Below are 16894 nucleotides of genomic sequence, written 5' to 3' on the forward strand. Positions count from 1 at the left end.
TAATACAGTCACACTTGCTCATAATCACACACTTGTTTTTGAAACACACCTGGCGGTTGTTCGCGTTGATTGGCAATTATATCACATGACCAATACCACCTATCCAGATAAATGAGATCTAATGCAACAATCACCAGAGCTAGATGTTTGCCATGTTAGTAATAAGCTAATTCTTGACAATAATTTGCAAAACTGAAACATTTTCCATCTGCAAGCTATGTAGGTAGCAAATGACTTTAGCCTTACCTTTAAACAACCTTACAATGTTGTATACTTTTTAATAATGCAATCTTCATCATAAATCTAACTATTCGTTTTAAATATCTATAAAAATATCTATGTCTATCTAGATCTATTTATATATATATACTATGTCAGATGCGTTTGTCCTTTCGTAACATGAATCAAATAATCTCCAATTATTTGAACATGATGGGCATTTGATATTAATTGAAACAATAGGTTTGGAGGTGATATAGTTAAGTTGCCCAAGCTGTGCTGCAAGCACACTTCACAATTTCCCCAGAAAGGGTACCCTCTCTAGTTCTTCATACTATTTCACAGGAATGACACTGAATGGCTGTTTGTCTTCCAGGACACTATTAAAAACTTCAGTTGCAGAAACTTCGAACAGAGCATAGAGAACGTATTATATGTGAATGAAAAATCCTTTATTGTGTGAACTGTTTAATGTGGAAAAACAATTCATAAAATTACCATAACTTCCTACCATTACTGACAATCACATCAGTGATTACCAAAAGCCTTTAGCTCCCTACCAAGATGTTGAGAAACTACACAAACACTTAAGTCCAACATTTAATCAAATAGGTCAAAATATCGACATTGACTGCTGATGAGGTAGTACAGAGATAATACAAACAATTTTTAACAAATAGACACTGTATATTCTTTACATTGGATTACATTTACATAACTGAAATACAAACAAAACATACATCAATGAAAGCCATATATACCAGTGAAATATGATCTGCCCTTAAATCTTTAGATAATATTTGCATGTATTTTCAACAAAATATACTTTTTTTGTCCATTTTTTTCTTTTTTCTTCTTTTTTTTTTTGTTTTACCAATAAGAGGGTAGTGCAAATTGCCAGGCTCTGGTAGATTTTAAATTTCACACAGTTTTGACTTTTTTATTTTTTTTAAGTGACTGCTTTGTCCTCACAGCAATATACTGTACGAGACACCAAAGCCTATACCTTTAAAAAAGATACTTTCAAACAAAATAAGTAATATAGTCGGATAATAAGTGCTACTGTAAATGTAACTGCTTGAATACTTCTGTTTTTTTTCTCTGCTTTGGTCACTCTGTTGCACTATACAAAATATGATTCAGTCCCTTACCCCTCCCCTCCCCATCATTTATTATAACACAGTGATCTTTCATTTAAACTTTCCCACTGATTTATAGAATTTACATACTTACAAGTCAGACATGTTTTAACACTTTCTAAGCACATAAGCAATACATCTTTGTCAAACACAAACCAACTAACAGAAGAAAAAAAAAAAACGTATTTACTCTCTTACTCATTCAATATAAAAAAATGTTAGGTAAAATGATTCATATCAAAGAGGATCAAGCTGATATATTAAAAATTACTGAAAATATTGTTGTCTTCAGTAGAAATCAATTTCAAAAAAGCATTGTTAGTTGTTACATTTTGTATTCCTGAATTTAAACCCAATTTCTATGGCTCTCTGTCTCCTTTTTCACAAGGCCTTGAATCAATCAATGTTGGAACTAAAAGAAGGAATACAATATACAGGTATGTCCTTGTAAAAATAGTCTGTCAAACATTTAGTTATGAAATATGTAAGAAACACTCTGGTTTAAATCGAAGTGGATATGTTGTGTTGCTATGTACAACTATGGCAAGTAAGTGACCATCGGGGGATATGATTAAGCTGGTCGGCCCATATGACACCAGAACAGAAAGATCTGCGAGCCCTCTATAATACTGTACTTCAGGAGCGAGTCGTTCCTCCCAAGCTGCTTTGCCGTGCCCTCTCGATGGGGCCGGCAAACCAGCGGATACGTGGCGTATGCGCAATGACGGCTCGAAGGAAACGGGCTTTACGAGTCTTCTCCCGGTGTCAGACTCGATCCGGACCGGTTCGATTGGGCCGGAGTAGCTGCTTACGCAGCAGCGAGACAGAGCGACGCCCGAGGACTGCGCCCCCTTCACAGTAAACGTGGCCCCCGTCGTACAGTAGAGGCACTAGTGTTTTACATGGGAACTCTACCTCCTGTTTGGAAACATTATGGGTTCGCTGCCTTCGTTTGAAAATGTCATCTGTGAAGGCTTTGATGGTTATGAAGACCGAGGTTCTATGAAACATTCAATGGGGGGGGGGGGGGGGGGGGGGAACCCTATGGCTTTCACATACTGTAGCTGGTGTGTGATTGGTTACCTCAGAGAGAGGGGCACCACTCAGGGAGGGAGGACTTAGTGCGCCGTAGACTGTACACTTTACCACAAAATTCGACGCCCCCAAAAATATATGGTCTGTGAAGGATCTTCAGGAACAAAATCTAATATCTATGACATGATTCGAATTCTATTAACAAAAAAACCTCTGCAATGCACTTTTGGCACTTAAAATCTATCCCTGCTATGCGATCAGGCCCAACTTGGGCACGTGACAGAGGACGTGTACGTCCAGAGCGGATTTCTCCGTCTCCCTCCGTTTGTCTGTTCTGTCATGTTCTCTCGAAGCTTCCCTTTCTCTTCCTGGTGACCACACAGAGGCACTCTGAATTAGATGGCCATTATAGGACGGTTTCAAACACACAGACCTGCCCAGTTTCATCCTAATAAACGCTCGTACTGTAGGGTACTTTACCTACATTTAAAAGTACAACAAAAGCAAACATCATTTCACTGCCGACATAAAAGAAGGGGAAAGAACAAATGATCAAATTAGAATAATTAATACTACAAATATTAACATTATAATATTTCATTAATTATTCAGCACATTAATGGCCTTAGCATGTTCATTTCCAGATAGACAAAAAAAAATGTTGTACCGTAGGAGAGATGTTGACTGCTGCGTTGAGTATAGGTGAGCTGCCACGTTTACAGCTCAAACATGACTGCTTTGACAAAAAGCACAACACAAACTGCCGGTGGAAGAAAAAATAAAATAAAATGAACATCCAATACCAGAGTACAAAGGTTTTTAGATTCCTATGTAAAATATTCGCTTTTGACAGTTTTGAGACAATAGGCTATTGACAGCCTGCAAAGCTTAAAAAAGGCACAAGTTTTCCCTTTTGTCATAATTCTTGTGTAAACAATTCCGCTGTGTGTGTGTGTGTATTGGGGTGTGCATGCATAAAATCAATAGAAAATATTCCTTTCTTTTCTCTTTTTTGGGGGGTTGTCTGAATAGTCCCATTTCACAATAGTTTAGTGTTTTTAAGTGATTCACAGTTCAAACAGAGTGTGGCGGCAACTCTTGATTCTAGAAGGGTCTTTTTTGTTTGTTTGCGAGTCTCCCAAGTGTCATTTCCACACTCCCCGTTTCTCATTTTCCTTTTCCTCTCTCTGGTTGAGTCCCCTGGGAACCAGATCCAGTAACGTCTGTCAGTCTATTGATCTGTTCAGGTAGAGAACGTGGTGCTGGGTTCTGGGCTGGCTGATGAAAGGTGGTACAGGCGCTGGGGCTGTTGGATGGCTGAAGTGGTGCTGAGTTTTGGGGCTGGGGCTGGCTGGTTGAGAGAAGTGGGGCTGGGGCTGGCTGGTTGAGAGAGGTGGGGCTGGCTGGCTGAGAGAGGTGGGGCTGGGGCTGGCTGGTTGAGAGAGGTGGGGCTGGGGCTGGCTGGTTGAGAGAGGTGGGGCTGGCTGGCTGAGAGAGGTGGGGCTGGGGCTGGCTGGTTGAGAGAGGTGGGGCTGGCTGGCTGAGAGAGGTGGGGCTGGGGCTGGCTGGTTGAGAGAGGTGGGGCTGGGGCTGGATGGCTGAGAGGAGGTGAAGAGCATGGGTCTGGCTGGCTGATGGCTGCTGGGGTCCTGGGCATCAGGGAGGCAGAGGGCTCAGACCAGGGCCTCTCTCTTTAAGGCAGGGTGTCATCGGTTAAGGCAGTCATTTCTGATGGAACAGCAGTGGCTTGACACTGCCGTCCTTGAATTTTGGTAACTGGTTGCTGATGATCTCCGCCAGCATCTCGGGAAACTCCACGCTCAGCGACTTGTTGACAAACGTGTAGAAGCAGATTTGAAGCAGGCATCCCACCATCTGAGGAGACAACACAGCCTCGGTTACGTAGCTTCGGGGCTAGCTGGGTGGCTAAGCCCAAACCTTTTTCTATTTGAGGGCACATCCACAGCTGTCAGACACATCTCTGGGCTGGCTACCCTGAACCCTAACCGTCTGAGAATACACACACAGCTGTCAGACACATCTCTGGGCTGGCTACCCTGAACCCTAACCGTCTGAGAATACACACACTGCTTGGGTAACCCTAACCCTTTCTATGTGAGGAAAAGGCAGAGGGTCTCTCTGAAGACATGGCCTGCTTTGGCTGGCTGGGCTCGGCAGGGTTAGCCCTGACCCCGGACATTCACACGGCTACTCTCAGACACAGACTCAGACTCTCTGACCCGCTGGCTGGCAGCCTAACATGGACACTGTCATCTGAGAAGACACTCACGGCCTCTGTGAGACTCTTTCCTGGCTCGAGCCAAACTCGTCCATTCAACAAGCCATTCATTAGACGAGGGAAACTGAAGACGTTGGCTGAGGTAGAAAGGCCCCTGACGTCCATTCATCATTTTCGCCATTTTCAACTCTTCCTTCCCCTTCCATCTCAAAGCACATACAACCAATTGCGGGCACAAACTCACCGAATGCCGCCGTAAAAAACTACGAATGGCGTAGGTACGGTTTAAAGCAAAACCCGCTGGGTGGGATTTGTGCAGTGTTGGTGAGTTGGAGAGAGGATGTTGGATTAGGCACAATCGAACACAAACACATCCCCCACCACGCTAAATTCAGACGTGAGGGCACTCTGTAGAAATGCCAAACCCAGAACACGCATTTTAATGAACACATTCAATAAAGAATACAAAATTCAAGAGCAATTACCACTAGCGTTAGTTCAGCCAACTACTGGAGAGTAGATGAGAGGAAAACAAGTGAAAGTGTCTACGTGGGAGGATGTCGTTTGGCTCGATAAAAACATGAATAGCTTGGAGAACTGTACGACAACCCATCGGAGCCCAATACGCTTCAATAGAAAACGACTTTGGTGAAAGGTGTAACTTTCCAACGATGCCACTTGTGCGCACTCTGTGCCCTGTTCAAATGTAGAGAGTGCACCCCTTGTCTTCCGGGGCCAGCGTGACACGGAACCTTGACCGTAACAATGGGGCGGTAACATGAGGCGCAGAGTGACACTGGGGGGGGGGGGGGGGGGGGGGGGGGGGGGGTCAGAGTGACACTGGGGTGGGGGGGGTGGGGGGGGGGTCAGAGTGACACTGGGGGGTGGGTGGGGCTTGAGACTCACCTCTTGCATGGAGTCCAGTAGCTTGGTGAGCTGGTAGAATCTCTGCCAGTTCTGGCTGGAGTTCTCCTCCCTCTTCACGATGGCCTTGCCCAGCTCCTTGATGTACGTCATCCTGATCTCGTCGAATATGGCCTGGCTTTTCATCCCGTCCTTCGGCACTGCAGGGGACACACACACACAACATAAGCGAGGGGGGCTCAACTCTGACCTGCGCCCAGGCTTGGTACGAACATCCCATCTGACTCACTCCCCAACCCTATTCTAGACAACGAGCAGCCTGTTCTGGATGGTGTCTGTCATACAACAGTGCCGGCCTCCCCCCTCCCCAACCACAAACACAGGCGAAGGGGAGACTGCCGATGCAAAGCGCCGTGAAAGACAGGAAACAGTCATGCCCCGGACAGCGGACTGGCTCAGTACTGGAACAGTGCCCAGGCAAATCCGGCACACTTTACAGACAGGAGATTATGCAAAAAAAAAAATTTAAACCCTACCGTAGCCAGAGAAGTTCAAACACGACTGATTTCCATAGCAGATGGGTGATACGAAATATCTCTGAGGCCAGAGACCACCACCTCCCTTAAACATGTCAGAGAGGCGCAGGGATTTGGAGCGAGCTGGAGGAGAATCTTTGAATTGGTTTTGCGAATGAATCAAAACTTTCAGTTTAATACAGCGATTAAGTTGACCAATCCAGGAGCGGATTCCTCCGTGTCCATGTTCCCCTGGTGGCTGTCTGTCCGGGTTCCCATCCGTGAGCCAACAAAGAGACAAACTGTCCCGGCAAAAACACCGTCTGGCGAGGAACCAACCGAAATTGCTCGCGGGTATAAAAATACATGGCGAGCATGTAAAATGTCATTTCCTTTTAAGCCACAATCAAATCACGCAAAATGCACTCTTTACCAAACCCATTCATTTTCCAGTAATAAAAAATAAAAATAACTTGCAAACTCAAGCCAACATGGAAATGTATATGGAAATCCAAGGTGCTATAACTGCTTTGGTAATGATTTGTCACGCTGCTGTATTTCCCCCCCAGAGAGCTCTAAAGTGCCAGGGTAATCACAGACCGGTTGTGGCCAAACTAGTGGATTTCCTCATCGCTTTCAAAACAACACCTGGTAAGGCAACACATCCAAGTCCTCAAAAGCCAGCGGGAACGCCTCATCACATTCAACCGTAAGTGGTTGTCCATGTGAGCGGTTCCCGCGATCAGGTTTGACGTTCGGTACATGGTGCACATTTCCTGGTCCGAGCGCGGATTGGAAGAGCAGGAAGTGTGTGTGTGTGTGTGTGTGAGAGGGAGTCAGTTGGCTGAGCGGTGAGGGAGTCGGGCTAGTAATCCGAAGGTTGCCAGTTCGATTCCCGGTCATGCCAACTGACGTTGTGTCCTTGGGCAAGACACTTCACCCTACTTGCCTCGGGGGAATGTCCCTGTACTTACTGTAAGTCGCTCTGGATAAGAGCGTCTGCTAAATGACTAAATGTAATGTAAATGTGTGTGTGTGTGTGTGTGTGTAGGTAGAGTCGCGCTCGGCCGTACCTGTGCTGAGCAGAAGCAGGACCTTCATGCAGAGGTACTCGTCGTACGACACCTGCAGCTTCACAAACTCCTCCGAGATCTTCAGCATCTGCACGCACTGGTCCGTCATGAAGGGAAGCTTCATTCGCTCCCTGGCACAAACGCACACACACACAATCCATCAACCAACCAACGCGTCGCTCGTTTCGAGGAACAGTAACAAAACGGTGAGACGGCAAAGCGAACAGGCGATTGTGACTCATCTATTCTTGGGGGTTTAGCAAATCTCTCCGTCACAAGAGGCAAACAATACTCTTTAAAATGCTCAAGTCTAAAGCTTGTGTGTCCTCTTACACAGGCAACCTGAGGATTGTGCGCCATTGTGGCCTGGCTGGTTCTCTGCCCTCCCCTGAACCCTGAAGCGAACCCCGAGGCCAGCGCTAAGCAAACCGCGCAACGAACCTCACTTTGAATCCTGTTGAATCCGGTTTCTCATTAAAATATTTACAGCTTGCGGTGTCGACTTAACTGCAAGTACCGGTGGCGATGTAAAAAATAAATAAAAAAATACTAAGTTGATGGAGTTGATGTTAAGATGTGGACGTATGGAAGTCAGTCCGACATCGAAAATGCAGCCGATAGGATGTTGGAACAGATTCGATGCATTTGAAGTCAATTTGAATGGCAAGATTTCTGTTTTCAAAGGTGGTATCCACTTTTGTAAATAGGCGAGGGAGGGAGGGGGTTGAGGGACGGAGGGGGTTTAGGGAGGGAGGTGAGGGAGGGAGGAGGTTGAGGGAGGGAGGTGAGGGAGGGAGGAGGTTGAGGGAGGGAGGTGAGGGAGGGAGGGGGTTGAGGGAGGGAGGTGAGGGACGGAGGGGGTTGAGGGAGGGAGGTGAGGGAGGGAGGGGGTTGAGGGAGGGACGTACTCGTTGATGACCAGGTCGGGGGCGAAGCAGAGCATTCCTCCGTTACACTGCTCGTAAGACCGCCAGCCCAGACTGAAGGACATGAGGAACAGCCAGGAGCACTGCAGCAGGGTCATCTGGTCATCCAGGTGAAGGTTCCGGAAACCTGCGCATGTGCACAAGTATCCACACACACACACACGCACGCACACACAAACACGTTCACAAATGTCACCATGGATAAGGCTTATCAACCAAGCAGATGGCGTTAGAGGAATGCATCATTCGAATGTTGTAGCTGTCCAAACAGGTGCCATAGAAAACGAGACATTTTCGATCTGCCTTCAGGTCTATTATTATTATTATTGTTATCCAGATGTCTCGGTTCTAACAGTACAGTTGTCACTCTAGAAGTATGAACCACAAACAATCTTCTGTAAAGGGAAATCTATTAAAGTCAATGTTCATAGTGCCCGAAACTAAGGTGTAAGTCATTTAGGACCTTCTAGAACATACTGGGCCTAACTATGCAGTGGTACAGTACGATAAGAGATAAGAGTATGTCTTGGTCTCTCCCAAGAGCGGATGAAATACCTGTAGCCATGAACTAATCCCTAACCCCCTCCTCCAGGTCGGAGGCTCACCTGGCAGGGACTAACCCTAACCCCCTCCTCCAGGTCGGAGGCTCACCTGGCAGGGACTAACCCTAACCCCCTCCTCCAGGTCGGAGGCTCACCTGGCAGGGACTAACCCTAACCCCCTCCTCCAGGTCGGAGGCTCACCTGGCAGGGACTAACCCTAACCCCCTCCTCCAGGTCGGAGGCTCACCTGGCAGGGACTAACCCTAACCCCCTCCTCCAGGTCGGAGGCTCACCTGGCAGGGACTAACCCTAACCCCCTCCTCCAGGTCAGAGGCTCACCTGGCAGGGACTAACCCTAACCCCCTCCTTCAGGTCGGAGGCTCACCTGGCAGGGACTAACCCTAACCCCCTCCTCCAGGTCGGAGGCTCACCTGGCAGGGACTAACCCTAACCCCCTCCTCCAGGTCAGAGGCTCACCTGGCAGGGACTAACCCTAACCCCCTCCTCCAGGTCGGAGGCTCACCTGGCAGGGACTAACCCTAACCCCCTCCTCCAGGTCGGAGGCTCACCTGGCAGGGACTTGGCCCACTTGACGGCCGAGATGACCTGCTGCCCGCCCAGCCGGTTCAGCGTGGTCATGAGGCGCGTGGACGTGTCGGGCACCGTGCTGTCGTAGCCCGAGTAGATGACCTCCGGCTCGATGGCCTTGAGCAGGGACAACATGGTGGGCACCAGCTGCGGCATGGACTTGGGGATCAGGGCGCAGGCCTGCTCCACGGGGCCGGGAGAGGCGGACTCCACGCTGGGCTGTTGGCCCTTCAGCTTGATCATCTTCTTGTTTTTCCTTGCTGCCCAGGGGGGGGGGGGAGGGGGAGAGCAGAGGAGAATAAGAGAGAGAGATGGGGGGGAGGGGGGGGACACGGGGAGATGTGGGATGAAGAGAGAGCAGAGGAGGAGAATGAGAGAGAGAGAGAGAGAGAGGGGGGGGGAGGGGAGGGGGGAATAGGTAGATTGTGAGTAATCCTGGAAGGTCACATAACCCAGGGGGTCAACCTTGGAAGCAGTAGTAGACCAACAGCACCGGTGAAAGATTATATTTGTGGAAAAACAAATTTAATTTGTTTTATGCGTTCTATCTGATGTCGCTGTGCACACAGTTGCAGATAAGCGAGCTTATCTCGGCTTGTGCGTGGCTGAAAGGCTTGAAGAAGAGTCATCAACAAGTATTTATGGACAAAGGCAGATTCCAGTTGACGCTGTGATGTGTTTTTCTTAGAATGGACGTTGAAAAGCACATTAAACAACAGTAACTGTGAGTGGCAGGCCGTGCATTGTTCTCTCCGCTTATTCCCCTTACCTCATTCAGTAAGCTCTACCCGGTAAGCTCACGGGCCACACGTAGAGAGGTTACCATCGACTGCCTCTTTCTCTCTCTCTCTACCGCCCCCCCCCCACTCCCCCCGTTTAATTTCCTTCACGTGCATTGCTATGGCAACTAAGAGCCTTTGGTGGATGCACCCGCATGGCCCCGTGCAGTCCCCCACCCACTCTTCCCACTCTCCGATTCATCCGGCACAGAGGTAAATGAACATACATAAATGACATTAAGTGCATGAGCACGAACATACAGAACTAACATCACGCGGCAGGGAGAGGCGCCCAGCATTATTACCCCCCCTCACCCCCACCCCCACCAACAAACACTCGTCCTTATTCCTTTTAGCTTAATAATTTAAGACCCTCCGGAACACCTCATCTCTCCACCCAGGGGGGGGATGGGAGGAGCCTCGCTCGTTACCTTCCAGGTTCATGCCGGCCTGCAGACACTTGCGAAAGCGGCAGGCCGGGCAGTTCTTCCGGCGGATCTTGTCGATGATGCAGTCGTTCCTCCCGGCACACAGGTAGTTGTGCTGTCCTGTGGGGGTGGGGGGGACGGGGTGGGGGGACAGAGGAGGGAGAGGGGGGGGGGGGGAAGGAGGGAAAGGTGAGCCCAACGGAAATTCCTCCCAATTTCAAATTGTTCTACCGTCACCGCCTCATATATATATATATATGTGGGGGGCCGGATGTCCGTCGGTCATCACGGTCGCTTCATTTATCATAGAGAAGAAGCGCCCGGCTTGTGCGAAACGGCCCTGGGGGGTCGTCAGCTGCATAGCGACTGTGCTGGATCGACAGGGCCTCCAGGGGGGGTGTGCTGTGTGCTTAAAGGGGCGGTCTGACTGCTCTGCATAGCGACTGTGCTGGATCGACAGGGCCTCCAGGGGGGGTGTGCTGTGTGCTTAAAGGGGCGGTCTGACTGCTCTGCATAGCGACTGTGCTGGATCGACAGGGCCTCCAGGGGGGGTGTGCTGTGTGCTTAAAGGGGCGGTCTGACTGCTCTGCATAGCGACTGTGCTGGATCGACAGGGCCTCCAGGGGGGGTGTGCTGTGTGCTTAAAGGGGCGGTCTGACTGCTCTGCATAGCGACTGTGCTGGATCGACAGGGCCTCCAGGGGGGGTGTGCTGTGTGCTTAAAGGGGCGGTCTGACTGCTCTGCATAGCGACTGTGCTGGATCGACAGGGCCTCCAGGGGGGGTGTGCTGTGTGCTTAAAGGGGCGGTCTGACTGCTCTGCATAGCGACTGTGCTGGATCGACAGGGCCTCCAGGGGGGGTGTGCTGTGTGCTTAAAGGGGCGGTCTGACTGCTCTGCATAGCGACTGTGCTGGATCGACAGGGCCTCCAGGGGGGGTGTGCTGTGTGCTTAAAGGGGCGGTCTGACTGCTCTGCATAGCGACTGTGCTGGATCGACAGGGCCTCCAGGGGGGGTGTGCTGTGTGCTTAAAGGGGCGGTCTGACTGCTCTGCATAGCGACTGTGCTGGATCGACAGGGCCTCCAGGGGGGGTGTGCTGTGTGCTTAAAGGGGCGGTCTGACTGCTCTGCATAGCGACTGTGCTGGATCGACAGGGCCTCCAGGGGGGGTGTGCTGTGTGCTTAAAGGGGCGGTCTGACTGCTCTGCATAGCGACTGTGCTGGATCGACAGGGCCTCCAGGGGGGGGGTGCTGTGTGCTTAAAGGGGCGGTCTGACTGCTCCATCAGATCGCCGCACTCGAAGCCGGCGGCGGCGGCGCGATGCCATCGCTTCATTGTAAGTCTCTACAGATAAAAGTGTGGGGCACGCTAATGAAAGTCTCTTTCCTCTTAATAAGATTGCGTGATGTCTTTGGGGGGGGTGTTTAGTGATAACTGAGTCACTGCTGAAACAAGTCACTTCATCTGTTGAGCCACTGCTAATACAAGTTACTTTATCTGTGCACGTGATGTTATCGTGCGATTCAGAAGAAAAAGGTGCGAGGGAAGAAGGTTAGCAAGAAATACCACAAGTGCCCCAATCAATTCAGATTCGTTGGAAATAGTTTCTGCTGAAGCACTTCCTTTGCCTGTTTCGCAAAGAAAGGACTGAGTATGACTCACTGAGGGTTAAAGTGGCTCCACCGTTGTCCAACAGCCTTCTATTCCTTTCAGAACTACGTGGCCAAACTTCCTTGAAATGAAGCTAATTCGCACAATCGTAGCATTAGCGGACGACACTAGGCTTAGGGAGTCCCGCCCTTACGAGCGTTTGACCTCCAGGGGCTCGTCTCTGACCTTAACAAGGCCTGAACATTTAAATGTACATATCAAACACAGGTCTAGACATCTTATTGTTTCGTTGCATCTGAAAGTCTCAGTGGGGTCAGGTGGCTGAGCGGTTAGGGAATCGGGCTACCAATCAGAAGGTTGCAGGTTCTATTCCCGCCCGTGCAAAATGACGTTGCGTCCTTGGGCGAGGCACTTCACCCTACTTGCCTCGGGGGGGAATGTCCCTGTACTTACTGTAAGTCGCTCTGGATAAGAGCGTCTGCTAAATGACTAAATGTAAGTGTGAGGTGTGGGCTGGTGCCCATTCAGGATCTAAACGTGCTTTTACGTTTGACAATAGGCATAATGGGAATAACAGTTTTTCAGGCAATTAAGAACAACCAAACCAGGACTGAATCATTATGATGCACCCATGAAAAACAACTGGGCTACCAATCTGTACCGCCAGACAATAATAACCACTCGTGCAAATTGAGACCTGGTGGTTCTCCCAAGTTTCTCCTAAAAGCTTTGCTTGGTTCCTGGTAAAACCTTATGTTGATGACTTGTTGATGTAAAAACAGTGTTTTGTCTAAGTAGGTTATCAAAAGGTTCCTGCCACAGGATCACAATATGACTTCCATTGAAATGTGTCTGGTGGTGTAGAAGTGACTAGTCATGGCAAACTGTCATTATCTAACATTAGTCATTTTTACCCCAAGGAGTGGTTGCGTCAGTACAGTGTGAATCCACTACTAAACTGGAGTGTGGTGCTCTCTTTAGTGGTGGGTTTGAACTAGCAGGAAAACGGTGGCTAGGATACGTCAAACGTATGCTCAAATGCAGGCATGACTAAACGAATTCAGTAGTCAGTCATGTATCGACCAAGTTCGAATTTACAACTAGGTGTTTTAGCCCAGTCCTGATTTGAAACCGAGGTGGAGACAACAGGGAGTAAGTGTAGGGGAGGTGGTTCAGGTCTACATGGTCATAATGACATCTGGGGCGTGGCTGACACGTGATGCAGCCCTAGGATGCCTCCTGCAGCCCTAGGAGCAGGAGAATCTGCTCTTGGTTGAATGACACATTTTCGATCATTGTTTAGTGTTAGAGATCTTGATCATGGTTTACACAAGGATACACAAGCTTCTTTTGGCATGCTCGTCCAGGGTTCAAGCTCAAAAAAAACCAAGGCACCCACCACCGTGTTAATCCCAGCTCAAAGCGAACCAGGGCAGCTAGATCTACAATTACAATCATTTGATTTGGTTGGGAACAAAATTATTATAACAAATGTGGTTATTAGACAGGGCGTCTTGCGGCGGTGATGCACACACATTCACCTTTTTCAAAACCCAGCCAAAGGCGCACACAGGGAACATTGTAGTCAAGTGCAAAAGTGAAGTGCTCCACCAAGCCAAATCCCATAAAACTAGAATTGGAAAGGACTATAAAAAAAATAAACACAACATGCATGAAAACGGCCCAAGTGGAAGACAGGGCCTCTTCCCTGGGTCGGAGCCTCTCAGACGGGAGTGATTGGTGACAGGAAAGGTGACAAGTGTTGCTGTTAGGATGGAAGGTGAGTTTTATTTACCATCTGTGTTTTGCCTCGCTCTCCAACCTTCGCCAGCGCGACAACAACCGTAGAATGGGGCGCGGAGGAAGGAAGAACAAAAATAACAGATATGACTTTCTCATTGCTGTACAGCTCTATTCAGTGTCATATTAATTACTTGAAACCCACACGTACACACCAGCATACATTTACTTGGTAATCAGCATGAGGACACAAGGGCCTTAAACCCGACGTTGCAATGGACCTTGAGCAACCATGCGCACAAATTCAGAAATATCTGTTATTTTTGCATGTTCGGTGTTTAAGACGAGAGTGTCCGTGTCGAATGACATCCCTTTTATTTGTCTGGGACCCGGGCCAAACTTCGAGGCGTATAAAAAGAAGACCTTGGAAGCAGATCAATCCGATCTTCCGGTGAGCGGTACTTAGGTTAACATATGATGCATTCGGTCCTTCCTAAAAACACTCTGGAGTTCCTCCATGATGTGTGTATTCGAGGGGAACTTGGAAGCCCGGTGCAGGGCACATGCGCGCGGGGGCAGACACGCTGAAAGTGGCAGATATCCGTCACGATAAACATGCCAAAGAAAGGAGAAGAGAAAGCCGTCTTTGAGCGCGCCCTAAACACTGACGCGGTTGAACTACTCCGGGCATGAATGAGCTGAATGCCATGCAGGGAGAGCAAAGGGGGGGGAGGGGACGGCTACTTCAGCTAGCACCGGAGACGGCGCTGTAGCAGCTTGTCAGATCAGAGGGCTAGCTGAAGTAGCCCTCTGCTGTCGTGTAGCCACGCTGCTCTACCTGGCTAGTTGGAATTTCTCACGTCAGGGTTACTTTCTGGAGGTGGATGGGTGGGGGCCTGTGCTGTCAGAACCTAATCCCTTTCGCTCAAAGGCATTCCTTCGCCACAGATGCTAGCTGGGGCAATAAATCATCGGCACTTATCCTACGCAGTGACTCTGGTCACCATAAAGCACTGCTGTTTGGAGGTTGACAACGCCTTTAGCGTTAGCTCTACCACCATGTGTCGGGGCAACGTTCAGTGTGATATAACCCGTTTTATGACACGCAGCGAGGAGTTTTCTGCCAATGAGAGACACTTTTATGGATATCAGGGTTAGCTACCTTGGTCAATAGCATCTCACTGCAAACAACAATGTCCATACAGCTCTCGAGACAGGAATGGGCGGCTACCCAAAAGTACCGCTGAGGAAACGTGTGTTTTTCTTTCAACGAAAGAGACTTAAATAACCGATAACGTGAATGAATTCAAAGAACAACAATGTGAGGAGTTTGCAGGTCGTTGAGACGATTGGGAGACCTTGATGGACCGCGCTGAGGTAAATGGGAGGTGAAAACCATGTCAGAGGCTTCCAGCGCCGAGGACGCTGTTAGTTCAACGTGTGTCATGTGTCCTGTAGCGATGCGGCCTCATGAAATGATTAGGTTCTTGAGCGAGGAGTTTAGCGTTTGACATGCAGATTTGTTCTTAAGCACCTGACAAGTTGACTTGACCGTTAAATCCTCACGTCTTCAGAAGATTTCTAAAAGTCCACCGAGTCAAATTCAAACGCGACGAGAGGCACGGCCGGGGGGGGGGGGGGGGGGGGGGGAGAAGGCGTGGAGGTTTTGGGGCGTGAGGCCCAGTCCTGTCGCGAGCCAGCCTAACTGTGCACGAGCGTTCTCGAGGACTCCAGGTGCTCCAGACCTGCAGGTCTCGGGGCCCTCGTCACTCCTTAACCTTAACGACCCTCGTGTGTGTGTGTGTGTGTGTGAGGAGCATCCGCGTGCCGACCGACCTTCCACAGCCCTCTTGAAGAAGACTTTGCAGCTGCCGCAGGTGAGGACCCCGTAGTGGCACCCCGAGGCCTCGTCGGAGCACACCAGGCAGATCTTGTGGGCCGGGCCTCCGGGCTTGGCCGAGGACGAAGACGTGGAAGCGATGCCCTCGGACGCTCTGGATGACGGGCTGCAACACGGGCAAAGGAAAACACACGCACACACACACACGCACAGGTCAAAGGTCATATCCAGAATGTGCGCCTTCAAAACAGACCCGTGACACAGCTGTCGTGACCTTTCAGGTTCGGTCAACTCTCGATAGTGAGCTAGTCTAATATTATAGGTCAGCCTCACTCGACATTATACTCCACACTCCATTATAGCCTTGCACAGTCAAAACATACAATTTGGCGCAGCGCTAGCCCTGTATAATGAAAACCGACAATAACGACGCTATGGCAATCATCCAGTCTGAAATGTGTCTCGTGTTTTGTCCATCAATAGTGGAGCAGGTGAGCAGAGGTCGACCTGCTTCGCTAACGAGGCACCCAATGACCCCCCTCACAGCCGAGCTAAAGCTACTTGAAAGGGATTTTCAGCTAGCTTACTAACAGGGGCTTGTTGTAACCTCATGGTCTGCCGTTAATAGCCTCAACCAGGGGTGCTGGGAAAACAGGCAGTCTACTACCTGCCCCAAGGTCAACATTCCTCCCCCCCCCCCCCCCCCCCCCCCCTCCCCCCCTGTCTGAACCTAAGAGCTCCACATCCAACCGCGTTTCAATCGCGGCGCACTCGTTCCACTATCGACGCGCACAATACCGTTATTATGTCTGCGCCAGGGTAATTCCCCACCTTGGGTGCTGGACTAAAATTAACCATAACACCCCCCCCCCACGTGACAGTCCCTCGATTAAGCGATTAGAACGCTGTCTGGTCCAAAGCCAAAAACCCAAGGGCGACCACAGGCGACAGTGCAGCCTCAGGTGATTCACTTTTTTTTTTTACGGGGGGGAGAGACAGCATTAGAAGGTAAATCCCTCCCACGGCAGAGTTTGCTTTGACAACAAAATAGGCGTAGCTTAAGGCCTTACGTAAGAGGTTAAGGAGCATTCAATGTCTTGCAGTGTCCGGGTTCCAAGAGCTAGGCTATGCTAGGATTAATTCTTGGCCAAGCTAACCGCAGCATGACCTTTTTTGAGGGAGTCAGGTGGTCGCAGGCCCCATCCCTCCACCCCCCCACCACCACCACCGGAGCATGACCTAAATTCACAGAGGGGGTCGGTTCTCTAATGGCCACTGGAAAGACGACACTTGTTGATGGGAGTCCGAGGTCCAGCTGGCTGTGTGCTTGGTGGCCCTGGTCACTGAATCTCCAGAG

General features: G+C 49.6%; 1 protein-coding gene across 3 annotated transcripts in view; it reads right to left on the reverse strand.

Moving 5' to 3' along the window:
• Positions 1 to 655: 655 nt before the first annotated feature.
• LOC136933711 (glucocorticoid receptor-like) overlaps positions 656 to 16894 on the reverse strand; it is a 35047-nt gene continuing 18808 nt past the window's right edge. For 2 of the 3 annotated variants that reach the window (XM_067229215.1, XM_067229216.1), the window contains 8 exons: positions 15534 to 15703; positions 13753 to 13779; positions 10351 to 10467; positions 9122 to 9400; positions 7993 to 8137; positions 7085 to 7215; positions 5539 to 5696; positions 656 to 4268 (listed from right to left, as the gene is read on the reverse strand). In XM_067229215.1, the coding sequence (XP_067085316.1) occupies positions 4116 to 4268; positions 5539 to 5696; positions 7085 to 7215; positions 7993 to 8137; positions 9122 to 9400; positions 10351 to 10467; positions 13753 to 13779; positions 15534 to 15703 (1180 nt within the window). In that variant the 3' untranslated portion in view covers positions 656 to 4115. The remainder of the gene's footprint in view (positions 4269 to 5538; positions 5697 to 7084; positions 7216 to 7992; positions 8138 to 9121; positions 9401 to 10350; positions 10468 to 13752; positions 13780 to 15533; positions 15704 to 16894) is intronic. The other variant, XM_067229217.1, reaches the window with a different exon arrangement.

Source organism: Osmerus mordax, chromosome 25 (assembly GCF_038355195.1).
Source record: "Osmerus mordax isolate fOsmMor3 chromosome 25, fOsmMor3.pri, whole genome shotgun sequence".
NCBI classification, from domain to species: domain Eukaryota; kingdom Metazoa; phylum Chordata; class Actinopteri; order Osmeriformes; family Osmeridae; genus Osmerus; species Osmerus mordax.